General features: G+C 48.3%; 1 protein-coding gene across 1 annotated transcript; it reads right to left on the reverse strand.

Moving 5' to 3' along the window:
- Window positions 1-469: 469 nt before the first annotated feature.
- On the reverse strand, window positions 470-27,723 carry B4GALT1 (beta-1,4-galactosyltransferase 1). Its single transcript, XM_086866879.1, has 6 exons — window positions 27,432-27,723; window positions 14,887-15,122; window positions 7,597-7,784; window positions 6,048-6,170; window positions 4,428-4,532; window positions 470-3,831 (listed from the first exon to the last, which is right to left on the reverse strand). The coding sequence occupies exons 1-6, from the start codon at window positions 27,706-27,708 to the stop codon at window positions 3,696-3,698; spliced, it is 1,065 nt and encodes a 354-aa protein (XP_086723005.1). The 5' UTR covers window positions 27,709-27,723; the 3' UTR covers window positions 470-3,695.

Here is a 27,723-nt window from a genome sequence, read left to right on the forward strand (position 1 = left end):
CACAGTCTGGCCAGAAAGATCTCTTCCACAGAAACTGTTTTTTGTGAGAAATTGCCAAGGAACACAGGCAAATGTTTGTACTTCAGTTTCCCAGAAATTACTTCTCAATTTTCACTCTCAAGCCAAACCCACAAGCACTCAGGGAGCAAGCAGTGGCCTGTTCCCCCAAGCAGTCACAGCCTGAGCGAGAGTTTGCATCCCCTGCCTGGTTTCAGGATGGATTGCATGCTGTGCCTCTACTCGCAGATAAAGGAAACACCCTACAGTTTTTTGCTGTCATCTGGGGACTCTTAGGTCTGTATCTCTAACAGGCAAAAATTTTGCAGCACAGTGAAATTAATTCAGGGGGCAGCCAAAAGGAGGAAAAGCTGGAGAAAGTTAATGCAAGGAGATTAAGGCACAGACTAGTTCATCCCATGAGCCAGAAACCCACCGAGACATAAGGGTAATCCAGAACAATGTTGCAAAATGTTGTAACCGAAAATATTTTATTTGACACCAATAGTAAAGAAGGAACATTGGATTACACATCCCTTGATATATAAATGGTAAGAATGCAAAAGCAAAACCATCTACAGGAAACCCAAATGCAGCCCAGTATACAAGTAGCATCCTAGGGAAAAGCAGCATATCAGGACCCTCCCTCATGCTAACAGGCAGTCAGTCATCCCAAAGAATCCAAGCATTAGCATTTCCTTTGAAGCTGATTTTTCTGGGTTTCAACCGTTAGTTACAATCAATATGACTGAGTGTTTTCACCAGTAGGGGAGAGGAAAAAATACCACCCACCATAGGACACAGTCGGAATTGGCGGCTTCTGTACAACATGAGTGTTTGTAGATGTGGCCCCTGAAAATCTCAGGGAGAGAAATTTCATGGCCAGGTTGAGTCAAGAGCATTTAATGAGTTTGACTGATACAGTTTACACAAAGACAATGAGATCTAGAAATCACAAGTCAGCACCAAAGGGCAACATGAGCTACAAAAGGTGGCTACAGTTCTTTACATGGCTTGTGGCTTTAGCAGTGGAAGAGAAACTACGCGGCAGCTTCTTGCCGTGCTAGTATCTCTCTGCTGAAAACAGTTTTCAGGTTTCCTGATTTTCCAGTTTCCATTTCTTCCCCCTTTCAAAGCACATGTTGTAGAAACCTTTGATTTCAAGAGCCAGAAACAAGTGCTCATCCCACCTCCACGACATTGAATAGTTTCGGCACACAGCCAAACAATGAGTTGTTGAACTAACTTTTTTCTGTCAAAGAATCTCTCTGCAAGGAATGCTGCCAGCATCTCCCCCACCCACCTGGTAGCAGACAGACACCACGACAGTTGAAGGTCCCAACTCTTTGACTTACAAAAGGGCTCAGCACAAAATCGAGGTGCTCTCTGCAAAGACAAGGCATTTTAAAGTGCAGCCTTGATAAATATTTGGTTATCTGCTGCTAGTTGTGGGAGTGGGGCCCTCCTTCTAAGGCAGCTTTGAAAAACAAAATTAAAATAGTCCTCTCCTGCATCTCTGTTACTGCTACAGACTACACCCATGCCAATGTTTTACAGGAACACACTTGACCTGATTTCTGTAAAACACATCTTCTTGTACTCCCTTGCATCTTTAAGACCTGGAGCCTGATCTGCCATAAGGACTATTGTATTGTATATTTTTTTTAATGCAATGATAAGCACAAAGGATAAGCTCTTAACCACAAGCCTCCTCCCTTGCACTTTGCTCCTGCTCCATGCAAGCCCATCTTTCCTCAGCTCCCATCATGACTAGAGCAGCAAGTCTAGCCAGAAAAAGCTTTGAACCAAAGGAGGTGAAGACTTCTCCAAAGTGAGACTGAAAAGGCATCTAGTAATTAATGTCTCTATGCATCCTGTGAGCCACTGCTGGCCTAAGAAGAAATGCACTGTTCCCTGGTTCCTGCAGGATCCCACCCCTGCAGTGCAAGGGTTCAGCAAAACCTTCAGGACTCGAAAAAAGTAACAAAAAATCAAACTAAACCAAACAAAAGGGGGGGAAAAAAAAAGAAAAAAAAAAAAAAAAGGCAGTGCTGAAGATGATCCCCAATACAACAAGTGTCCCTGATTTTAACAACCTTCAGCACAGGCCAAGGAAGTGCAAATTGCTGTAGTCAGAGCTGGTGGCGAAGTGCTCACCAGAAGGAATTCAGTTCTCAGTTCTGGCTGAGAGCTTTAAATCACTTGGACAGCTCCCTGGGTGTCAGCGCTTGAGGCTTTCATACAATACACGGTCAAGGGGAGGAAAAGCAGCGTCTGTACAGCTGGTGCCCTGGTGCACTGACAGAAAACAGTACTGCAGAATGTGCATGCCCCTCAAGCCTGAGACAATCAGAAGGGAGGTTCCAGATAGAGGACACACATTGCAAACAGGCTTTAGGCAAAGAAAAATCATTTGGATGTCAGCCCTGCTGTGTGTATCTCAGCACCGCAGGAGATTTAATAGACAAATACGCAGAGCAAACAAAATACATAGCTTATATATAATGACGCACATAAAAAGCCTACTAGTCTAAAGATAAAGGAGGCTTTGAATCATATCCTATTACGCTGCACCCTACTTTAATCTGTTATTAAATATACTGCTTATGATACACAAATTATTTTTAAAAGTTATTAAAATGTTACAACAACAACAGTAATAAAAGATTTCAAGTTTTATGCACAACCTTGCAAGAGAAAATTTTGGTTTTAGGAAGCTTCAGACAACACTTACGTAGCGTGTTAAGTTCCTACCACTGCTAACAAGTGTTAGCAAATTTTAAGGCCATCATTTATTTGTGCAATTAAATGAATCTCTGTTTCATGAAAAAAAAGAAACAACACCAAAAATCCACCCCTCTCTGAACTCCTTTACCCCCCAAAAAAATCCCAGGTGGTGTTGTGCTGAAGGAAATAATCATATTATTCATCATATCCAGAAGTAAGGTTATCTGAAGCCAACAGTTTTTAGAGCCCATCTGTGCAGCTCCCACCCTATGCAGGGAGCTTACCCACAGATTCTGGCAAACTGTCTCAACTCACTCAAAGCCTCCTTTGAGACTAAAAGTAATAATGACATTCATTGAATCCAGACTTGATTGTTCAACACCTGCTCTGCACATAGAGGAGATGTTTGTTTTGGTCACTTTGAGAAAAAACTTGTATTATGCTGTCTCCATTAAAAAAAAGAAATCTAATGCAAAGCGTAAACTTGGACAATTTTAGCAGCATTTTACAGTCCTTCATAAAGTAAAACCAGGAATGAATTAAAACGTATGCCTGCATGCACCTCACTCAGAACACCAAATATCATGGGCAGTAATTGTTGATACATCACAGTCATAATCAGAAAGATTTGAGTCCAGCAATTAATTCAACATGGAGAGTACTGCAGCAAATAGATCAGATTCAACATTTTCTGGCAAAGTAACTATTTACAACTCGTATGTACAGCTTCTGGACTTAAAAAACAACAGAGAGCTAGAAAGTTGTATAAAGTCAAGTTTGAAATTTAAAAAAAAAATTTAAAAACATCACTTGTCCAACCAATTGGGAGACACTTTGGCATGCCAAAAGAGGCCTTTTTTTTTTTTTTTCTTTTTGGTTCATTGCAACTGTTATAAAACCAGCACATATAATGCATCAGTGAGGCCAGATACCCTGGGTAATATAGGCAAGTCTCTGTTGTGTCTCTGATGTTAGCTATTGGGAGAGCCAATATCCACTGTGATCTTTGTATAGAGAGGGTACTTGTCAGTTCTTAACACCTTGTAGGACAGTGTATTTAAGCCGTCAGAATTCATTGTCTCCCGTGTGTGAGCAATTCGGTCAAACCTGCAGGAGGGGAAGAAAAAAAAGTGGGGGAGAGGGCAGAAAAACAAAGAAAGAAAGGAAAAAATCTTTAAACAATCTGATCTTTGCATGCCTTTCAGGCAGCATCCGCAGGTGTTTCAAGAAAAACCTGAGTATCAGTGCCATAAACTCCCAGATTTGGCCAGCCTGAGCAGTGAGCCAACGCATCCCTATGGGGCCAAATTTTAGCTAGGAAGAAGCAGCCAAGCTTTTAAACCACACAAGTCCTTTTCCAGCTCTGCACTGGAAGAGCAGAGGTTTATACCCCAAAGACAAGCTGGAAACAATTGCTCGGAATCTAATTTTCTGCATTTAAGGGGAAAAAAAAAAAAAGAGGAGAGGCCTTCTTGCCATAGTGCAATGTTGGGGAAAAGGTCTATAATCAGATAGTCAAGTGGCAAGGGGCACGGGTCAGCTTACGGGGCAGGAGCAGAGAGCTCAGACAGGGAGGAGATGGCTGTAGCCTTTCCACATTCCACCTTTCCACATTTCTCTTTGTACAAAGAGAAAGCCAAGCAGTCGGAGCAGCAAGGGCAGGAGGCACCCCTAAACCTGCTGTGGGACAGGGTGAGACACACCTCTCGGGGTTGGGTTCGTTCTTCCTGTCCCGGGAATGCCGGATCATTCTGCACTTCCCAATGACCGCATCCGGACGGGATATCCCCATGCCTTTAAACACCAGCCTGCAGAAAGCAAGTACATTAAACACCCAACGGATGTGGGATGCTCTGCCACACCTTCCACAAATAACCACTGGTTTCACCTACTTTTTTTTTTTTTTTTTTTTTTTTTTTTCCCGGTGGGGATGTTAGTAATGCACTTCCAAGCTTGCCAACACAAGGAAGGAAAGCCAGTCCTTTTCCACACAGACACTTTACCTACTGTGCAGAGTAGAGACCTCCCCCTGCCAACACCAAGGTAATTCACCACACACTCACACCTCCATCTCCTCCAAACAACACCCAGCTCCAGGCTGCAGACTCGAATTTGAGTGGGAGTCATCTAGTTTTTAACCCATCTGGATAGGAACCAGAGGAGCACTTATCTTTTGTGACATGAAAGCTGCAGTGCTGGGGGAAATGGAAGTAAATGGTGGTGAAGCAGCATAAAGGAGACGCATGGTAAGAGTCACAGTGGTCCCAGCTGGGACTTACCAGGTGAGGGGCAGCCCCTCTTTCTTTGCAGGCTCTCTACAAAGCACCTGCAGGGTTTTTTCATGGATACCAGTGATGAAAAAGTACTTGGTGTCTTTTTTTGCCTCTCCCTTTTCACTTCTGTGGAGCATCTTTTGTTCCTCAAAACCCAAGTGCCCCAAAAAGAAAGGACTGCCACCTTGCTATGAATGCCCTACTGGAAAGTTGTCTCACTCTTAGTTTTTTAATAGAAGTGCAAAACTTCAGGAAGATACAATTTTTTTTTCCTTTTTGAAGCACTCTTCCTTGAAGCCCAGAAGTGCTCAGAAGCCCCAGAGAAAAGATCACAGAGTGGTTTTGTCACTGAGAAACATGAAGAAGTCTTCCAAATGCAAGCCCCTCATGATGATTTCTCTCAGTGAATGCTGTGGATATGTGAAGCTGTAAGGTAGCATAACCTCATGTTCATCCTTTGCCCTGATCTTCCCAGCCTGCCCTGTGAGAACACCTTCCTCCTCTCCTGCAGTTCCGAGCCTTGCTCAGCTTCCTTCCAGTCAAGCTCACGTGGCTCACAGCACTGTCCAGAGCTGCTTACAGCCTGACAAATGGAACTCTCCTGGGAGCAAAGCAGTCTGCTACAAGGCTGCAGACCCAAACAAATCTTGGGCTGCACTGGGCAAGGTGGGTCAAGGTCTCATCCACCTTTGGTTGCACATCCTGAATCCCCTTCTCTGAGTCACTGCTGGGAGACCCAGAAGCATGCTGCTCCAACCAGTGCACTGCTGTGGATGCTGTTGAGGCTACAGGGAGAATGAACAATGCAGGGGGAGAGGGCAGTGGTGTGACTCTTCCGACTAGACCCCTCCCCACCGCACCTTGGGAGCTAAGAAATGGGGTGCCAGCACCCAGCAGGAACATGTTCTCACTGAGACAGTAGGTTGCCCACACACCACCCTCATCTCCTGCCTGGAGATACCCCCATACCCAGGTGAGAGCAGCAGGTCTGTGTTCATCCTCACCCTGGATGCACCCCAGGAAGGATGCCAAGGAAGAAAAATTATTTACCTGTTATAAATGTCATCATCTTCACCACCCCAGCCCCAGTAATTGTTTGGGAACCCATTAATCTTTGTGAACTGCTCTTTGCTCAGGGCAGACACACCTCCAAAATACTGATTGTAAGGCAACCTGGAAGCAGAGAAAAGAGCAAATTAGAGAAGAGGGGCTAGCCAAGCAGCAGCCTGCCTGCCTGAAAAGAGCTTGCCGCTGCCCTTAACCCAGCCCACACACAGCCAGCACCCACTGCAAGGCACCTTCCCGCTCCAGGAAGCAGCCAGGTGTTGTGGTACCCTGGACTCCGCTGTGAGAGAGTGAACTGGTGGGCTCAGTCCCAAATATATCTGAGAAGTATTTTGCAACTGGAAGTAGCTTTAGCCTTTTGCTAAGCAGTACACTGTCCTCAGAGGACAGGCTGAAATGCTTATCACCTCACTGAAGGTGACATGAATACCACAGGGGTGGCAAGAGCTCAGACATTGGATATGCCACAGAACCTTCTCCTCCTGCAGCTCTACCGCTCACCTCCACACTCCCTCAGTGCCCCAAAAAGGAAGCTTACAGCCCAAAGCTGAGCTGGCACTGTGGTCTTGCATACAGAAAGCCAACTAGCTCCCATTTGAAACGAGACAATTCACCAGGAGATCAGGGACAGATGACATTCAGACCCAGAGCATACAGAGAGGGTCCACATAAGGATCATCAGGACCTAGTACAGACTTATCTCTGCTTTAACAAGTAGAGGAATCCCCAGGACCAGGCATTTCTGTTTTAAGTTTCACTTCAGTGCAAGAAAGAACTGCAGATGCTGCAGTGCCAGTGGCAGTCCTAGTAGGGCTTGGGTCTGGAGTAGAGACATAGTTGGCAGAGTAGGGACCCTGCCAACACCACAGGGTGAAGACCAGTCTCCACTTTATAGATAAGCTTTTAAACTCCATCTTAAGATTTGGGACAGGGAAAAAAACAAAACAAAACAAACAAACCCCCAAAAAACCAAAAACCCCAGACAGAAAGAGGAAGACACATTTTTGTTCTGAACAGCTGACCCCAAATGTATGCTGCAAGAAATTTTGCTCTGTGCTGCTCTCATGTACCAGGGCAGGTCTCTCAGTGGCATAAAACCAAACAGCCAAAAAAATCTTGTCTTGCTCTTAAAATAGTGTCTGATGCAGTCTTTTTAAAGCTGCACATAATTCTCACTGTGTGAGAATGTCTCACTTTTCAGACTGGGTGGAAACACTAGCTGTCTTCCAGCTTCCAGACTGAAACACAAGAAGGGATATGTGGGCATCTGCAAAACGAAGGGTTCTTAGCTCTTCCTCACCCTACATTTCACCTTCCAGAAGCTGTGAGCTTTAATAAAATGTACAGCTGCCTTTCTCTGCCTTTCCCCCCTGCAGCCACCCGCTCCCTGCAGGGCCCTGCATGTTAAGACAGGCTTTTGGGAGAGATGCTTTCCCATGCTTCCAGTGGTGGGCGGGGATGTGTAACACTGTGCCTGCCCTGCTAGGCTGGCACTGGTATTAGGAATAAGATGCCACTCTGAAAGTTGTCTCACCGAAATCCAAATTTATCCATGGATACAGAGAGGTGACGTGGCTGGCTGTAACATTTGTAGGTGTTCCTGTCATCCATTGGGATGAGGTCTACATCACTAAACACAAAGCAATCATAGTCATACTCCTTCAAGGCTTCTGCAAATCCAATATTCAGCAGTTTAGCACGGTTAAATTCTTCTTCTCCATCCTAATTTAAAAACAAATAGAAACAGTTAAGTGACTTAAATTTGGCAGTTGACATCAGCAGTTCCTTACCTGTTGCCAGATGCTGGTGTTGCTGCAGAGGGGTGGCATGCCTGTGATGGACTGAGCTCGAGCCTGAGCACTGCCCTTGCAGCACCCATGGCATGTTTGCAGGAGGCCTCCATGACCCCAAATGCTGCCTGCAGGACAATGAGACTGGGACAGCAGCAAACCATGGGGGCAGAAAAAACGGCTGAGGAAAGGCTGGACCCAGGTAAGATCCCATCTTTTGGTGGGAGCCCCCAAGAGGGCAGGTTTTGATATGATACTAAGCAATCCCTATGCTCCACCCCATGCAAAGGCATTTAAGGATTAAATTTTCTTACACAGGGCAAGCAGGTGGGGCTTCCTGAAGCAGCAGAGAAAAGAAAAAGAGGTGAATTCCTCTGGAAGAAGAGATGCTTGCTACAGAGATGAACGTTGGCAGTGCTTTAGCCTGAAAAATGGACCATGAAAAGGACCATGAGCCAAAACCCTGCTGTGGCCAGAGTTTCAGCACCCTCCTCCTAAGCTCTGCCACAATGTGGTTGTGAGACTCTGCTGAGCAACATGTGGTCACAGGCCAGACCTGATCTGCCAAGTGCGAGACGGCACCGGGAGCCAAGGTCTGATGCTCTGCTGCTCACCTCTGACCCTCTGCCAAGCCCTGAACAGTCATGAACACAGAGGAGCAGGATGCTCCCTGGGCCCTGGGAAACAGGTCTAGCATGTGGCTGTGACACACAAGCCTTGGTTACTGCATGGCAGGCCAGCACAAGCTGCTTCCTGGAAGGGCTACGGCTCGAGAGATGGATGCTGCCACTGCTGCAGTGGCACATCCCCTTCTCTGGTGCTTTTCCACCACTCTTCATCTGTCCTGGGGGCCTTGATGGGAAAATGAAACCAGGAAGGCTCTCACCATGATGGGAAAGACTTGAAAAGAGCTGACACTACAGCAGGGCAAATTTATCCCGGGGCAAGCACAGCTAATGAAGGGACTGGCAGAGAGCAGGGCAGGAAAATCTTCACTTTCCTCCTCAAGCAATGAAGCACCTGAGGAGAACCTGTTTGGCCTTTTTCAGGCAGAAACATTTCAAAAGCACATGTGGATCTGAGCACATGTAGAGGCTCGCAAATTGCTGAGTACTTTGGAAAACCTAAATGATCATGCCCAAAACCCAAGAATACTGGTAGTTTGAGAGTAAGGATTTCCAATCAAAGACCCCACTCTGCAGCAGCAGCTTCAAACTGACACCCTGTACAAGGGAACAGAGCAGGTAGAAGGAACCTCATAGGGCATGGCTCGGAGACTGAAGGTTTTTGCTGGCCTGGAAACCAAGACTGCCAAATCCATTCTACTTTTAGTGAGAGTCTCCACACTCTCTGAGCAGTGTCAAGACAAAGGACTTCCCCCACGGTGCAAGTTGTCCCCTGACCCTGAAGAACCCACACCCAGCATGGGATGCAAATCATCAAGGATGGATAAAATACTGTGCCCGAGGAGCAGCAGCTTGAAACACCACATTCTCTGTAACAGCTTCACCTGGTTAATAAACTATCATTTTGGTAACTGTTTAATCCAGACTGGTTAATATATCTGCTGCTGAAGAGCCAATGCAGGTTCTTGAAACAGCCCCAAGTATATTCCAAATGAAGGTTTTAAAATGCAAGTGTCAAACCAAAGTTTTCAAAAGCATTCCTCACCTGCCTTGGGCATAAATGACTTCACAGGGAGGAGTAAGCTTTCATGGAAGAGGATCTGAGCAAATTCTCAGCATCCTCACCCAAAACAAAAGAGTTCACACAAATAATAAGGTGGTGGGTGGACGATCACCATCATGCATAAAGCAAGAGCAGTCTGAAAACTCAAGTACAGAAAATGAAGGCAAGTGGAACAAAGAGGCTGGGGAGAGGAAGCAGCTGAGGTCATGAGATTGGAGGGTGCAAAGTGTGCTGCCCAGCCCCAGCAATCCTGAGGTCCCACAGCACTAAACCCAAACTTGGCCCCAAGGTTCTGAGTGGGACTTGTCCTGGTGCTGGTGCAAAATGCAACGGGCTCACGCCTCAAAGCAACTGCTGGGGCCAGTCTAGGAGAGCAGCCTCATTTCATACCCTTTGGCTGCTCTTTTCCTAATGAAATTCAAGGCAAAGGGCACTTCACACTGATTTTGTTAGCAGCAGAGGCTCAGCTGTAATTAACCAGTGCCTTCGGGTAGCCTCTAACTCTTCTGGGTGACACATGAGGATTAAGGTGATACAAAGAGCTGCATTTTTAAAACTATCCCCAAAAAACCTCAAAGCACAGAGAGTTTTGCACCAAGAGCCTGCAGGCTCTTGCCTTTCCTGCCACCTCACCCACAGGACTCTAGCAGAGCTCACACTGGAGCCCTGTGCATGGAGAGGGTCAGGACACAGGGCAAACACTTCATGTGGGCATTACCACTTTCCTCCCAAGTGGTCACACAGCTTCACACTCAGAAATCCAAAAGACGAGGAAGAAGAGAATCACAACCTACGCAAGAAAACAAAGAACCCTCTCCAAGCCATTTTTCAGTAACTTTACAGTGAGCATGTAGCTCATACAGCAAACTTTGCAAGGCTGTTATCAGCTGTGACTGTTTTGAGGGCAGAAGGCTGGTTTTCTGTCCCAGAAGGTATGTGGGGCTTTAACACAATGTACTGGAACAAAAAAAGACTGACACGAGGTTTGCTTTTTTGCAGAAGCTCTGTTTCTTTACCTAAGGCACTGGCATGCATGCGGTATCTCAGATTCAAATCTCTCAAAACTCGCATGCATGCTGCAGGCTGCCATCTCTGACTGATCCCAGACATTTTCGAAAAATAGCCAAATAAACCAGAGCTGTGAAAACTTCCTTCCAGGTCAGCACAGAGCACAGTAGTCATCAGTGACCCTTGAGAAACTGAGTAAAGCACAACTGAAAAAAAATCTCCATCCCTTACCTCTGCCTGGTAGCTTGTCATCCCATGAATGCTGTTATTTGTCACAAAGAAATGGATTAGTTTGGACTTGTTTGGACAGAGAAGCATTATCCTGAAGAGTGAGGCAGTGCACAGAGGACTGCTAGTTTGACAATGCAGTCAAGCTCTAGACATAGCTTCTGTGCTTCCCTAGGCTTTCAGACAGAAAATATGTAGTCCAAGCACATTTTTGCTATTTTCTTTTTCCTGACAAATTTTCCCCAATGTTCTCTTGTCCTGAAACTTAACCCATTTCTAAGTATAGTGCTGGCACTCAGCACCTGCTTCTCACTCCTGAATTAATTCTCTCTGTCATTCCCAGAACAAACTGCTGCCTCAGTCCTGCAAGGTCCGACACTGACTTCTGCTTGCACCTGGAGGCGAATGATCAGCCTGAGCAGAACAACATCCAGGCTTTTTTACTTCCCATCTCTTACCTCAGCTGAATCTGGTTTATTCAGCCAGACCTTTTGAAGGAGAGTTCCTTTTTTTTTACTGCTAGACATAAAAAACTGAGGTTTTTGAATCGTTACTCTAACTAAAAGGGTTGCAAACCAGCAAGAAACCATATGTCCTGACTTTGTTCTGCCTCCCACATCTATAAAGGAGGCAGCTCTGTAATTCCTCACACAGAGAGCACAGATGAAATGTGGTTGCATCGCTTTCACCTGAATCCTTCACTCATCAGATCTCAGGGAGGTAATGGTGAGGATGTGTGTTTCTAGCCAACAAGGACAGAGCCATCACCTGCCAGTGCTAGCTAAGTCAGGGACACACTGAGACAGCCTGAACCACACACACTATTCCCATGGGAAAGTCCTTCCTCCAGTGGACTTGACCAGATGGAAACAAATTTCCAGAGCCACAGAGAGATATTGGGAGATACTTAGGTGTTTCTCTGTTACAGGGTGTTTTGAAGCCTCAGCACAATTACACTGGGCTGTGGTAGAGAGCAGCCACAGTAGAAACCTGCCTCCCCCTGCCACTGTAAGTGTAAGCAGGAGCTGAGCACAATTCTCTCCTTTGACCACATATCTGACACCCCCTGCAAAGTAACATGAATAAAAGTGATGCCCCAACCACTCCACACTCACGCACCTCTCTGGAAAACTGCTACCAAGACACTGCAACTAGCACCAGGAGCCAGTGGAAAACGTTTTCCTGAAAGCTGCCTGGTTTTCAGGAAACTGGCTAAGTCTTCCCTTTCCCAAACTTTAGTCTGGCTGCATGGGCATTTGCATGGGCTGGAATGCAGTGAGAAGATCAATTTCCCCAGACTCAAGTATCCGCGTGGCAATGGCCGCAGGCACGGGACAACACGCGGATGTGTGGGAGCGAGCGATGCTGAAGGAGATGCTGCAAATTCATCACTTGTGTGGTATCGATGGGCACTGGCAGAGCACGTCCAGCCGCATGTCCTCATCTCAGATTTGCCTGAAAAATCCTCCAACTGCTATTCCACACACTAGGTTTGGGTTTTTCTAGGGGTGGAGAGTGCAAGGTGAAACGTAATACATTATTTTCCACTGGCTCCTGTTACATGCCAGACATTTTACAAACATTATCCCCCTGACTTCAGCCAAGTGCTACTCAGAGGCATTCAGGCACGCAAGAACAGCATGGTGGAGACACAATGGACTCGTGACAGAAACACATTGCGCTGAAAGGAAGAAGTTTGACATTACCAGTGCAGCAGTAGCAGGGCTCAGCGCTCCTCTTTCTTTCTATGAGATGCGGAGCACAGAAGAGCATGTAGGCAGCGTGTAAGAACCAGATCACACAGTAATTCTCCTTGCTTCAGTGATTGCTTTGATATAGACAGGATTAACAAGTAAAGGTAATATTTCCCCGCTAGAAGGAAAAATAAAATAAAATAAAAAAAAAAAAAGGAGGGCAGATGCAAAGGGAAGGACAGACAAGAAAAAGAGAAAAGCAATTGTCAAGACAGCAGAGAAATAAGACTGTTTTCCTACTGTATTTCTGGAAGAATCAATACATTTTCTGCATCTCTCTCTATTCAATGTTCCCACTCACCCTTGGGAGATGCATCCTGTGGGTTTACTACCACTGACCACTCCACTTCTTCTGGACACAGCTTATTAGAGGCATGCAGAAGGAGAACGTTTATTTTACAAATCAAGTGGTCTTGCTTGATTTGCTTTACAAATCAAGTGGTCTCTCACTAACCTATATTTGCTGGATGTGGCCAGGGCATATATACCCTGTGAACTGCATTTCACTCTCATTCAAACTATGCCCAAGGGATGCACCTGAGAAAAAGTATTTGCTCCAAAACCTTCTGAGAGAGTTAGCTGTAAAGCACATAGCCCTAGTGCTGGAGAACAGGACCACAGAAGAGGAGTAGCCAGCAACACAGGCCAGTGCAAGCCAGCATGCATCATCACAGCAGCAGCAGGGACTCCAATTGGGCTTCAGACACTGCCTGCCCTTAGGGGCACCGCTGCACTTCCAGCTCTTCACAATGGAGGCGATTGCTCTCCCACGAGCGATGCCCCAGACCACCTGCAGGCAGCTCTCACAGCTGGCTGGTGACTACACCTGCCTGGGAAAGCAGCAGCCCCCACCGCAGGACCGCTGCTGGACGCCACGCCACACTCTGGCATCCGAGCCGTGCTCAGAGCAGGGAGGCACCGTCCTGGCCCTGGCACCACCTGCACCCCCTGACCAGCAGGGTCTGCGGCCAGCCAGCCCTGTGGCACCAGCAGCTCGCACGGGCAAACGCTGCACGTGCAAGGAAAGGCAGCCCGAAGGATGGAGGGGGCTGTGGCTGGCCCCTGCACCGCAGCGGCTCCAGCTGCTCCTTGCGTTACGCAGGAAAAGGGCTCAATTTTAGGGCACAGCATGCCAGTCTGCATGCTGCAGAAATGCCTTGTGTCCTCAGCAGTGTGGCTGCCAGGCTGCAAGCACAGACAGATGCAGACACTGAACCATCTTGAATGCTGTGCTGGGGAACTACTGCTAATTCCCCAGAAATCTCTTTTGTCCTGATCTCTGGCACCCTGGAAATGAGCAAAGTAAGAGAGATCGTAGTAATGGAGCATCAGTTTTCTCTCTCAGGATAAGTCTCCCCCTACTTTCAAGTCTGTGACGAAATTCATCGCTTGGGTGACCATTTTAAATATTCATGGTGTTTGATATGCCCAAACACACCAGCTGATCCAAGTAGAAGCTTAAGGAGTCAACGCTTAAAGAAGCATGTTATTTCATCTCAGTTTTTACTGAGCTGAGAAAACAGGATAAAAATACATATTCAAGAGGGAAACTGCAGTGGAATTGTCCAGAAGATGGTCTCTGCTGGGGCTCTCAGAACTGCATCTGCCCTTTCACACTGCAGCTTGTACAAATGCCTGCACATTTTAAGGCTTTCCAAGGGTAAACAACATTCAATTATTTAAACAACATTATGCTATAAATTAAGACAGCTTGCCTTGAGTGTAATGTGCATTTTTACACCTTTCTTTTTTTAAAAGGCAGATTGAAGGCCACCAGATATCAAGGAAAAAAAATCCCCAAAATCAAAAACTCCAAGAACTGCCCCATGATTACTTGTTCCTTTTCTATTCCCCTGAAGACAGCCACTTACCTGCCCCACTGCCACAGCTTTGTTTTCTCCATCCTGACTTTGTGCACTAACATGAACAGAAGGTGCTTGGTAAGGTGAAATCCTACACACTTAGGGTGCATCTACTACCAACCCAGACATTAGACATCAATTTGTCACCTTAAAAATCCCTGCATGCCATTCCTGCAGCAGTTGGCAAAAAGTGACAATTGGAAAGAGATAATTAATTGGGTCATGCTATTAGGAATTCTTTCCTCCTCAACAAGGGGTTTCTTTAAGCAGAAGCTCTTAAGAGTGGATTGTACCTGAGCAGAAGCGGGGATCTCAGGTTTTCCATTAAAAGCACCGAAGCAGAATTTTTCTTCCTCTTCTTTTTCTTTTTTTAAGCAACCTTATTCCTGCCTGCCAGCCTACTGCTTTTCAAAGTAAAGCAACCATTCCTCTATTTTAAGGGGCACAGGCATTGTTGTGAGAGCTGTATAAAAGCTTGCCTCTAGCATCTTACCTGGTTGATAACATATACTCCATAATCCAGTTGCTGCCTTTGGAGAATTGGGTGCAGGTAGTAGAGCCAGTACTTCAGGTGCTCCTCTCGGTTCCTGAATGGTATGATTATTGCTACTTTCTGAAGTGCTACACAGTCCTTCGGAGTAAAACGACCCCCTGCTCTGACCTCTGGGTTTATTCTCGCCACTTCTTCCAGGTTCACAGGCTGGGAAAACTCCACACGTAGTGCACCAACTGGAAGAGAGGCATAACACAAAGCAGATTAACACACACGGTCTATTTCTCTGAGCACACATCCTTTACACACATTAGGGTTTTGGTTGGGTTTGACTTTTAAGAAACAGAGCTTTTGGTCCCAAGACAAGCCCATCAGTGCTTGGAAGTACTGAAGCTTGGACCGTCTATACCCAAAGGAACCTCACACCACCAAGTCAGAGCAAACCCACACACACTGTGGCCTCTTGGTATCAGAACCCAGCAGAGTCACTGACACTGACACCTGCAAATCCTACTACAGTCTGTGTGGCCAACCAAGAGCTGTGCTCCCATTGCCGCATGCACCACAAAACCAGTGGTGCCTGAAGTATTGTCCTCTGGGCTCTCACCCACCCCATGCAGCCCAAGAGTCAAGTACCTCAAAAATAGTTCTGCTCTCCTACCGACAAAATCACCTATGCCTAGTCACATGCAAAGTGAATAAAATCCCCTTCCTGTTTTTCTTCTTAGATATATTTTCAGTGTTCTGTAGACACGCACCTTATTTATGAAATGTTCTGTATTAGAAATGCTAAAAAAAACCATATCCAGATGTGCATTCATATTGGCAATTCCTGCAGATGGTTCCAAAAGTGGCAGGTTTTGAAAGCACTGAAACAGTCTGTGTCAAAACCAAGTTAAAAGTGAGAAGTCCAGGTGGCACCAGACAGGACCCTCACAACAGCCAGGCTGGCCCTTCTGTTTGCTTCCAGCTGCTCCAGCACCAATGGAGTGACGCACCACAAAAGCCTAAGGAAGTGCCTCTCCTGCTGCCACGTCCTGCTTCCAGCACCAGCCAGTCAACAAACTGCTCTTGGCACACACACTCACCTCCTGCTAAATCCTCTGCAGCAGTGGGGTTGCTGAGGACCCCCTGCATAAGGCATAAATCATCAACCATAAATACCAGTCTGGGGATCACCCCTTAAGGATCTGGCTGCTGTACCCTCCCCTTCTCCTCCATTTGGGCGTGCTTGTGTGTCCTACCTCGCCAATGCTACCGCCTCACATTTGTTGCAGAGACCCCCAGGCCCCCAGGTGGAGGGTACACTGCTCTGGGGGAGCCCCTTGAGAAGGGGCACAGGTGACTTAGAGAGCTCAAAAACGCAGTGGCCATCACAATCAACCTTGTGGATTCCACAATACATGACTGCTAAAAAAAGCAGAAATAATGCTTCAGACTCATGGCACATTCCCAGGTTATTTAGAAGAAGCAACTGTAGTTTGGTTGTGCTGCTTCACTAACCTGTGCTCACTCAACACTGGGGAGGACTAGGAGGAGACTGGCCAAGCTGGCAGAGGTGCTCAGTGGCATGCTCAGGGAAGCTTTGCTGCATAGTGCCTGCACAGTGGCTGGATGCAAAGGGATCTCCTGACCTCTGCATTTTGCACTGGTTAAATGGCCAAGTTTTCCTCTCACAAGAGGAGAAGGCAGTGACTCCTCAGACTCCAGGGGCACTGGGATCAGTCTGCCCACGCTCCCAGCACTCCAGCAATTCCCAGCTGCACCCTCTCTGCCCCATGGTACAAGCAGGGCTCTGTGGATGCCTGCCCTGCAGCTGCAGAGCCAGGGCCACAGCCTCTCTGCTCTGAACTCTAAGTGTGGCTTGCAGGGAGAGCTCAGAAGGTGCTCTGCAGCAAGAGGAAGAAGCAAAAATTGGAGGAACTGGGGCAGGAAGGAACTCACAGTGGAATGACCGGGACTGGGGTTCAGTGCTGACAGGAGAGGGAGAGAGTACATTCTTTCCTCTGAATTTGGGGGCTGCTTCCACACCATGGTGGAAAGCATTTTCCTAAAACAGCCTCTGACCCCAGCCCACTTGCATACACACTTCACCCAGCTGTCCCTGTGCCCATCAGTGTCACTGCCATTACGAGACTAGCGCTCAGAGTTAGGATGATGCTACACTTTAGTGATTTTAAAACAGCAGAGGGTATTGCACTGGGCATGGTTCACCTAACTAACACCTAACAGCCAACAAACGGGATTATGTTGGATGTCTGTGCCCAGGGACTTTATTTTCCTATCCTTCTTGCGCCTGGCTACCAGCAGCAGGACCCAGCGGGATGCTGCAGGAAGCAGAGGAGCAGAAGCAACACATGCCCTGGTGGGGCCCTGCCAGCCCAGTCCATTGCCAGGCACTGGGTGTGGCTGCTGTCCCATCAAACAAGCCCGTTCCTGTTGGGACACGCTGGGCTCTGGGCTCCCAGTTACTGGACTCTTCTCCCAGTTGCTGCTCCCAAGAAGCAACTGGGAGCCCCGTCAGACTGGAGAATGCTTTCTGGTTTAACAAACAAAGGTTCTTTTAATGTCTCAAACCCACTTGGAGTAAGGCGGGAGGAAATGAAAATCTGCCATTTAGGTGAACTTACAGAGGAAATCTCCCACTGGTGACTTGTGAGCTCCAGCTGGGCAAGGACAGCCAGAAGCATTTGGAGCTGCAAACGGCGTTTTGCTGGCTGGCATCCAGCAGCCCCCCAAGGCAGAACATAGATCGCTCATCCTGCCAGCACTCACTCTTGCTTGCCTTACAGAGACTGGAACATTGGCACAGAAAAGATGGGAGCAGAAAACATATTCATTGTAAAAAGCAGCTGCAGAAGGCAGAGATTTAACAGTTTCATAGTCTTGAAGGGCACTGGTGAGAAATGATCTCTACTGCTCCAACCCCCAGTTTAATGCATCAGTTTTAAGGGCAGCACACCTTGCAAATACTGTGCTGAAGGGATACAGCCAACATGTAGGCCAGTGAGCAGTCCCCCAGCACCAGTGCCATCCATTCGTGGCATGGCAGCCGCTTCTGAGACAGGCTGGACACAAATCGCTCAGTTAACACATTCACCAAATACAAAAGCAGAAAAAAAGCTGAATAGACTGTTTTGAAATACAGAATGACTAGAACAAACTCGACTTCGTAGAGCCATGTGGCTGACACAAAGCAGCAGCAACATACCACCCACTGCAAACTGATGCTTTCAGTTCACTTCCCAAGCAGGACAAGGCTATAAAGCCAAATCCACAAACACAGAGGCTTTCCAACTGGTTAACAGAGTCACAGTTCCAGCTACTAACTTAAAATAATTTTCACTGAAATTTGACTACCTGGATAGCAAGCAGCCCCAGGGCTGCTGTTTCTGAAGGATGCTGACTCAGGATGTAATCTGCAATGCCAAGAAAATGTGCAGAAAGTCTGCTGCAAGTGCTGTCCCACCTGTCAAAGCTGTGTCCCTATCCATGTTCCCTAGGTAAACTTTCCAGCTCGATTCACTCCATCTGAGTCTTTTCTGATTCTGTTCTGACATAGGACTGACTGCCTGACATAGAAGTCACTGTATATGGAGTCCCTCCTAAAAACACAGGCACGACAGCGCTGTGTGGACATGCAACTCTGCTCACCCATGCAGCCCTGCATCTGTAGGCAGATGCTGGTTGGGCTCAGCATCACAAAGCTCCAACAGAGCAGCTTCATGAGCCTCCACTGTGTATTTTTAGCAAAAGAAAACCTTGGAAACATAAACAAGCAACTTGCAGGAAGTTTTCAAAAGAACACAAAAGCACAGCATCACATCAAAACATTTCAGAGTTTGTAAAAGGAGGCTTTAGCTAGCATTGGAAGGGTAAGAGAAAGATACACCAAAAAAACCCAGCCCACTCCTGCCCCTCACTTCTGACCCTCGGAAGCATTTCTGCTCACAGGGAAGGTGCACAGGAAAAGCCAGGGGCCATCATGCTGCTCACAAACAGGAAGCAGCTTCTCACACAAAGCAAAAAGTGAGGCTTGTGAAAAGCCAGAGGCAGTGCTGGAGCCCCAGGAGCCTGTCCCACAGCGCCAGTGATTTTGCTGTCCCACTTCCCAACAGCCACACCTGCCACAACACCTAAACCTCCTGCCATCTGAGGCTGCCAACACACAGCCTTCCTGCTGCCTTCCTGCTGCTCATCCTGCTGACCCAAATGAGAGGACCCTCACACAAGCAGCCCAGAACCCACTCAGATGCTAGTATAAATCTAGAAACTGTTCCAGCCTCCCTAGACCAAAGGGAGTGATCTAGGGAGACTCCAAGGAACATTTTCCCAATGCTAGAAGTGTTGGGAACACTCAGGTAGCCATGTCTCACAGGGCCAGAAGTGTACTCGTGCATCCCTACCGGGGCTGCAAACGGGATGACACCACACTCCATCCAAGAAGGTGGGAGCAGGTGGTACAACATGGGGCTGCTGCCACAAAGGGTAGCCCTGAGGTGTTCAGGCAGGGGAATCCTATTCTTCAGAAGGGCAGTGCAGCCACGGGAGAAGGAAACAGGAAGGAGGGAACCTAGTCTCTGGGACAGGCTTGAAGAGCGACCCAGCTGTTTGAATCACCCTCCTGACAGCTTCATCGGGAAAACAAGCAAAGTCCACCTGCATGCTTTAAGACAGGCATCAATCTCAGACATTTAATTTAGTGAAAATTAATTTAGTGATTTTTTAGTGAAAATTTAGTGAAAGCAGAAACAGGTAGTAGCAGTTGGAAAAAGGCACTCCCTGAACAGAGCCAGAAAGAACATTTCCATCACCCTGGCTGAGAAGCTGGGCACTGCTCTCCATCTGCTGAGCCGTGTGTGCACACCCGCGCTGCCACACTCAGACAATCCTCACACCAAAAAAAGCTGGAAAAGAGAAGCAGAGCTTGCAAGAGAGGAAAAAAAACCAAAACAAACAACCCTCTCTTTGCAGGGGCCCAACAGAAAAGGGAAGGAAGGGCCTATTAACCACACCAAGCCAGCCTCGGCTGGGAAAAACAGTTATCAGCTCCACCCCAGACAATGTGAGAGCAAGTTCCCCCACCCCAGGCTGTGAAGCAGGGCTGGACCCCAGCCCCACAGGGCAGCTCCAGGGTGGGCAGACAGCTGCATCCCACAATTCAGCAACAGAGTGATTTCTTCTTAAGGTCATTAAAATAATTTCCCGTCAGCTAAACTTCAGAGCTGTGCCAGCAGCTTTTCAGATGGCACCAGAGAGACTCAAGTCGTGGCTCAGGCCCATGACAGGAGGACAGGGTAGCCCTCATGTCCCTTGCCCATCTGGGTCACCCAAGTAGCCATGTCCTGGCATCCAACCCACTGGTCAAAATGGCCAACTGGCTGGCAGCCGCTGCCTCTTGCTGCCTGCAGCCATTGCTCCTCTAGGAGAGCTCAAAGAAAAAAACTCCTTGGGTCTTTCTAGAAATATCCTACTCACAAAACATGCCCTCCCAAGGGCTGGGATACTTTCCACTTGGCTGATCTAAGCTTGTGAAGCTGCACACCCCCACAGATGTTAGCTATGTCAAGGCAAGGGAAGCCTGCTACATGGGCTCCTCTCCTGTCCTGGGCAGGCTCCTACATGGTCTGCAACCCCAAAGGGAAACAGGCTGAAAAAAATGAGGATGCATCACATGTGCGGGCAACATTGGGTCTGCCTGATTAACTCAGCAACTATAGCCAGAGAAAAAAAAAATTTAATCCAGTCCCCAGCACTGACACTAGCACGTGGCATCTTTTGAACAAAATAAAATTTAAAAAAAGGGAGACAGTCTCGTTGACGGAGGGTACTTCTGGGAGAGAAGCAGAGTCCTCCTTGGTGGCTGAAATCCAGTGCATGCTCATTGAGGCAGCTTTGAACAGTCTCCCTTTGAGCCAGGCAATCTGCATGTTATTAGCTCTTCCCACCCGCCGTAAAGTTAAATACCAGGCTCTCTAACAGCAAACTACAAACAAACACGGATCAGAAAAAGGCTGAGCAGACATCAGCCAGAAACCCCCCACTATGCAGCAGGATGGGATGTGTGGACAAGAGTCCACCCAGGCCAAGAGGCACCTCAGGCACGTCTCTGCCAGTGGCAGCCCCAAATCACATAGCAATCCCCCCCAGCCCCTCTCCCGTGCCCCATCCCATCCTGCCTGTGGCATGCGGTTCCAGCACTGCCCTGGGGCTGGGGTGTGCTCCCCAGACAGGTGGGGGAGCGCTGGGTGCCAGGTGGGGTGGAGGTGTGTCTGTCTGGCTGGAACTCTGCCAGGGCTTGTGCACCCCAAAAGCACGGGCTGGTGTTGGCGTCAGGGAGCGCAGGAGGTGAGGACAGCAGGAGGGCATTGCATGCCTGGAGAGATGGCTGCTGCTTCATGCGCTGCCCTGGAGCACACAGGTTTGTGGAAACCCATCCCATAAGGCCTTTACAGGGCCACTTCCAGATTCAGCAAGACGAGTTTGCAGGTAACTTGTTTTTGTGCCCTCAAAGCAAGTCCAGTGACACCCCAGTCGGGGGAGGTGACAAAAGCAATTCTCTTTCAGACAAACATCTGCAGGGGCTTGGCTGCCCCAAGCTCCCTCCAGTTCAGTAGCAGCTGGAAGCCTGCTGGAAAGGCTGTTTGCCATGCCCCTGGCCATGGCCACTGCTCAGTGAAATTAGCACCTGCACTGCAAATGCAATCCACATCTGCCTAACCAGACACCTGTCCTCGCAGGCAGGGGCTGCACAAAAGAAAACACTGATCCAGTTGGGATGGGCTGAGCAGCAAGACCTTCTCCAACCCAGAGAAACAGGAGCAAGCTGAACACTGACACTGCTCCATCCGTGTGCCCCAAGACCCCAAACCTCTGGCCCCATCACTGCACTATTGCTGTGGACCGGCTGGTTTTGTCCCCAGAATGAAAGCAGAGAATGGTGTGCAGGAGGGAGCAGAACAGCGGCTGCAGGATGCTGGCTGGAGAGTAGTGTCCACTGGTGAGGAAAGGAGGTGAGCAGTGGAGCCCAGCACCTCCTGCTTGCTTGTGAGGCCACCAGACCTTGAGCACCGCCCTGCTGAGGAGTGCACTGCCAGCCCCCTGCCCTTTGGGGTGGGGATGGCCCTGAAGACAGGGCCAATGTTCCCTATCTGCCAAATGAAGTCAGACTAAGATGCTCCACACCAGAGGAGGAAAGTGAAAGAGCTTAACTGAATTCTGTGTCCAAGTGCAGTTTTGGGAGCTGCAAGTTATCCATCTCTTTCCAAACATAAACTTGGCCCAATTTCTGAAGAAACTAGCTATTGCTTCGTATCAATGCTGGCAGAGAAACAAGCACGTTATAAAACACTAAAGACAGAAAACTTTCCTTTTCTCCTCCATCTGTTGTGCTTTGTCCCTGAAACAGCTGCTCTCCAGCACAGCACCTTTCCAAGTTACTTTGTGAGCCTAATTAATGCTCCTTGACCTCCACTCTGGCCAGATAAGAGGATGCTAGTGATATTCTCCTCACAGAAGCTGCTCCCTGCCTGCCAAGAAAGCCTGTGCTTCAGAGGTATGGCGTGCTCCCAGCCACACAGATATATAGCTGTGGAGCTGTCGGTGGTGTTGCCAGGATCACACATCTGCTCCCTGCCAAACATCTTAAGCATATTCTTTGGAGAAGTTTAACAGTTTCTCAAACCCTCTTTTGAAGCCAATAAAGTTTAGCAATGCCTCCAGCACCCAGGCAGGCAGGAAGGAGCAGAGACCAGCTATATAAAAAAAGGTTAAAAAAAAAGGCAGGTCCAGATGAGAGAGGAAAGGAAGATGCTACACGTAAAGCAAATGTTTTCTCCACTGCCTGGTATTACAAGTGACCACACAGATTCAGAAGCCTCCAGTTCCTGGGGTAGAAACTCACCACCGCAAGATGAGAGCCTATGCCTGTAGGTAGGCAATTTGACAGCATGACCAGACTCCAGGCATGCCAAACATACCAAATCCCTCTGGCACTGTTTAGAAATCTTCCTACAAAATGGTGGTTTAGCACCTCTTACGTTTTCTCCCTCTTGCCCCAGTTTTGTCCTGCTAAGATTCTGCCAGTGGTAAAACATCTTCCACCTCTGCACCACACAATGTCCACATATACAGGGCCTCAAACTCCATTATTTATGAACTCAATCTCAGGCAGCACATAACCTCTAAATACTTCTGTAATACAGACACCAAACATCACTGCTGATTTTACTTTGAGGCTACCTCAAAGCATCAGAAAACCCTCATCGCTCATCTTCAGCATCAACAGTTTAGAGCACCTGCTTGTACTGACTACACAGGCATCAGAAGGAGTGCCTATTGAAAAAATAGCCTGTGTAACAGGTTCTCTTGTCCCGGAGTGACAGCTGTCCAAAGGAGTTTTTTTTCTTTCAATCCTTGCTTTTTTTAATACATGGCCTCACTAACATGGAAGTGGGAAGCACCAGCTTATATCCAGAACTCTGACACCTTGGAGAAGCAGTTTTTTTCCTTGTATGCCCAAGATCCCCAAGCTAAAGGCCTTGGGGGTGCTGCTGGGTGAGAGGCTGGACATGACCCAGCCATGGGCACTCCCAGCCCAGAGAGCCAAACGTGTCCTGGGCTGCATCCAGAGCAGCGTGGGCAGCAGGGGAGGGAGGGGATTCTGTCCCTCTGCTCTGCTCTGGTGAGAGCCACCTGGAACCTGCATCCAGCTCTGGGGGCCCAGCACAGGAAGGACATGGAACTGCTGGAGTGAGACCAGAGGAGGGACACCAAGAGGATTAGAGAGGTGGAGCACTCTCCCTGTGAAGACAGGCTGAGGGAGTTGGGACTGTTCAGCTTGGAGAGCACAAGGCTCTAGGGAGAAAACAAAGCTGGTGAGGTGAGGGACTTTCGACAAGATAGTGACAGGACAAGGAGCAACGGCTTTTAAGTGCCGCATGTTTAGACTATATGTCAGGAAAAAATGCTTTACTGTGAGAGTGGTGAGGTGTTGGAACAGGTTGCCTGGGGAAGTTTTGGGTGCCCCATTCCTGGAAGTATTTGTTCAAGGCCAAGCTGGGTGGGGCTCTGAACAACCTGGTCTAGGTAAAGGTGTGCATGCCCACACCAGGGAGTCAGGATTAGATGATCTTTAATGTCTCTTCCAACCCAATCCATTCCATGGTATTCCAGGAAACAACCTGGGAAAAGGAGTCCCTCTCTGGTGGTTTGTCCTTTGGACAATTCACTGGTTCATACATTAACCTACAGTTTTGCTTGTCAATATCGGTTTATTACTAGTGTACAGGGTTATCAGCTTTCTAATCTTGTATCTGGGCAAGAAAAGCTATTAAGACAGACATGTGACTGCAATATTTAATACACCTGGATGAACTTTTCCAGTAGATGCTCATGACAAAAAGGGCAAATACACATCTTTTATGTTTACCATCCCAGCCACACCTGGTGTCTAAATGGGGGTCAGAATTGGCTAAGGAGACAGTTAAATAAACTAAAATAACCTCCATAAACCCATGTACTCAGCTGGGCAGAATTTGAAAATTACATCCCTGAAATACAGATAAGCTTGTCTATGAAATTCTGCTTTGCAGACTTCTGGCTGCTTTAAAATGAGCTCTTTTGTAAAGGGATATTTCAGCCAAAGAATTTGACCTCTTGTGCACACCCTCCTTAAACCAGCAGGCATGCAACTACCCCAACACCAAAATACAAAAACCACATGGAAATGGTAGAAGAAATACATTTGACTGTTTTGAAAGTGCTCAGGCCAACACACATACTACTTCTAGAGAGCAATTTTTTATTAAAAAAAAAAAAAAAAACCCTAACCAAAACAAATACCACAATACTGTTCTGCATCTCCTAAAGAATGGAACAATCTGGGGAATGGACACCTGCAGGAAATACCTGGATTTACTTGCTTTTGGGCTTCTCAGAGAAACCAGAATTTCTCGGAATTCTTGACATTTTACTGCAGCAAGCAGGCTCTGCTGCCTTATATCCCGTTTAAGATACTCATTGGCATGCTGCTCTAAACTGGAGCATAAATCCAAAGTGCTTAAATTACCTTGTATTAGAGAATTTCATTGCTTTTAAGGACTTTCAGCTCAAAGCTGAATTAAAGTATTACCCCAGTCCTGATTTATTCTTTTAAATTATAAATAATAGCAAATGAACCGTAAAAGCACATTTAAAATTTGGCAGCTTCTTGTAAGAGATTAAAACTCATTCAGCTAATGCATTTGTTGCAGAGCCAGACAGCAGGGATTGTAAACTACTCTCTCAAGACTGCTGGGAAGAAAACTGTGGGCCTCTGCAATGAGTACCTGGCTATTTTACCATTCAAAAAGCCTGAGCAGTTCAGTCACACATATCCTGTGTGAGTCATCACATGCTTCCTAACAACGATGGGGGAGGGGCAGACAGGAAATTAAAAAACTCAGAATTATGTATGATAATAAATGTCAGTTTATTGAGGAAATGGAGTTATTGGAGATACCTGTTCCCGTCAGGGCACTTCCCCATGGCTTTGGGAATGCGGGAATCACAGGACGGCTCCTGCTTTTCATGTTCATATTGATAAGTGAGTTTTGAGCTCAAAAAGGAGCATTTCTGAGTTCTGGGTGGGGAAATTACACGTCAGAAATGCCCACGAAGTTGCACACCCTCTATTCCTCATGGTGGCGTGAGACGCTGATCAGGGCAGACTCAGCTCTGACCAACATGTGAGGCATGATACAGTTGCTTAACAAATGCTGTTTGCTACCAAAATCTGAAGAGAACGGGGCGGGGGAAAAAAAAAAAAATAAAAAAAAGGAACAAACAGTTTCTCACCTACATGCTAGCAATAAATCTTGACACTGTGATGGTGCCAGGCTGCATGGGGCTGTACCACCCACAAGTAACACCACCTGTGGAGGTAACACAGCTAGAAAACATTTGCCTACTGTACCATAAAGAGCTACTTCTCCCGAGGCCCCGTCGATCTCTTGAGCATCTGTAACCACTGCCAGTAGCTGCATATGGCCTTTTGGCAGATTCAGTGAACTGCACTGAAGATGCTGCAAAGATGATTTAGAGCATATTAAACGATACTCTAGCAACTATCTCCAGTAACACTTCGAATCTTGGGGTCACTAAGAGCATTTCTCTAAACTCCAGGCAGCTCCAAAGCACATGACTCACTCCTGACAGGATCAGACTAAGTGGAGATCTTTCAAAGCAAAGCCGTATTCATAAAGGGTTCCCACATCCACTCTCTGAGAACAGGCTTGCACAGCCACTTTCAGCGTAAGTGATGTAGGGGGAAAAAGTGAAAGATACGAATCAAAAACAACATAAAACACAGAACAGTTTCTTTCAGTGACTTCAAAACTACCTTCCTAAATTAACAAACCAGACATTTGTAATTCAGATGCATTGATCCATAAGCAGCTGACCAGCAGGCACCAGGAGAAACGACGAATTTTTTGTTGGTTTCGTAAACTGAAAACCACAGGTAGCCTTTCTGAAGTCTCGTCCCCTGTTGTGATCACTGCTAACCGAGGTACCCATGGCCAAAACGGCACACTTGGTGGATGAGGGAGATTGCCCCCGGACTGAAAGGTCCAATGTGTGGCCAGGCTACTGTCAACTGGGATGCCAGCAGGTCATGGTAACAACCCTACCGACAGCACAGGAGTGTCTGTTCATGGAGCAATTACAAGCAGCAAGCTGGGTGGAAAAGCCTTCTAAAGGGACAAAAAAAAAAATCTGAGATTTCCCTTGTCCCCAGCTGTGCAATGTGACAAAGCCAGCAGATCAAAACAGGTCCGGGTCATCACGGAGTAAAAAGGAGAGCACAGGATCCTGCCAGCATGCCAGCACCCAAGCGGTCGTGGAAAAGGCCTATGGGGAGCACAGTTCCAGTGCAGATAAAACACACGCCAGGCTGCCACGTATCACGGTACTGCTCACAGGACTGAATACGTCCAGTGGAAAGCGCCGCTGGGATGCATAACAACTGTACTCACGGCCCTGCCTCACAGCCCATTTTAAACCCGTGCCGCTCATTCAGCAGGTCCGCGGACACAGAAAGGCTGCGGAAAGCCTGCACAGCGCAAAAAGCCCCGCTGAGCCTTCCCGTGGCATTGCGCAAGAGCAGCATTTTGGGTAGAGTTCCCAGAGGAAATTACCCAACCTCGACGATAACCAGAAAGAAACCTAGCCGGGCGGTGTGGGAGCGCTTCCCGAGAGCGGAGGCTGTCTCCGCTCGCCGCCGCCGTGCCTGCGGCAGCATCCGCGCCGCGCTCCCTCTGGCACCGGCTCCCCGGGGATTCTCCCACAATCCCCCTCCGCCGGCGGCAGGCGCGGGAGCAGCCGCGCCGCTGTCACCCCGCGCCGCGGCGAGAGGCGCCCAGGGACGGGCGCACCGGGAGCCGCCGGCGGCCGCCCGCGCCTCCTCCCCCGCGGCCCGGGCGGCGTCGGGCACCCCCGGGCGGGGAGGCGGGGAGGCGGCGGGGCCCCTGCTCGTCCCCCCGAAACCCTGCCGGGACGGCACTCACCGAGCAGCGGGGAGGGCTCGGGGCAGGGGCCCGGCGGCGGCGGCGGCTCGGCGGGCGGGGGCCGGGCCCGGGCGGCGGGCGGCGACGGGCGGGAGAGCGGCAGCGAGAGGTTGGCGGGCGGCGGGCGGCGCGGCGGCGGCTCGGGGCTGCCCGGCGGCCCCAGCGCGCTGCCCGCCAGGTAGTAGAACAGCGTGGCCGAAAGGTGGAGGGCACAGAAGACGACGAGGAGGCGGCAGGCCCGCTGCAGCGAGGTGCCGGGCAGCGACGGCTCCTTCATGCCGCTGCGCTGGCG

This window comes from Cyanistes caeruleus, chromosome Z (genome assembly GCF_971803275.1).
Source record: "Cyanistes caeruleus chromosome Z, bCyaCae1.hap1.1, whole genome shotgun sequence".
Taxonomy (NCBI): domain Eukaryota; kingdom Metazoa; phylum Chordata; class Aves; order Passeriformes; family Paridae; genus Cyanistes; species Cyanistes caeruleus.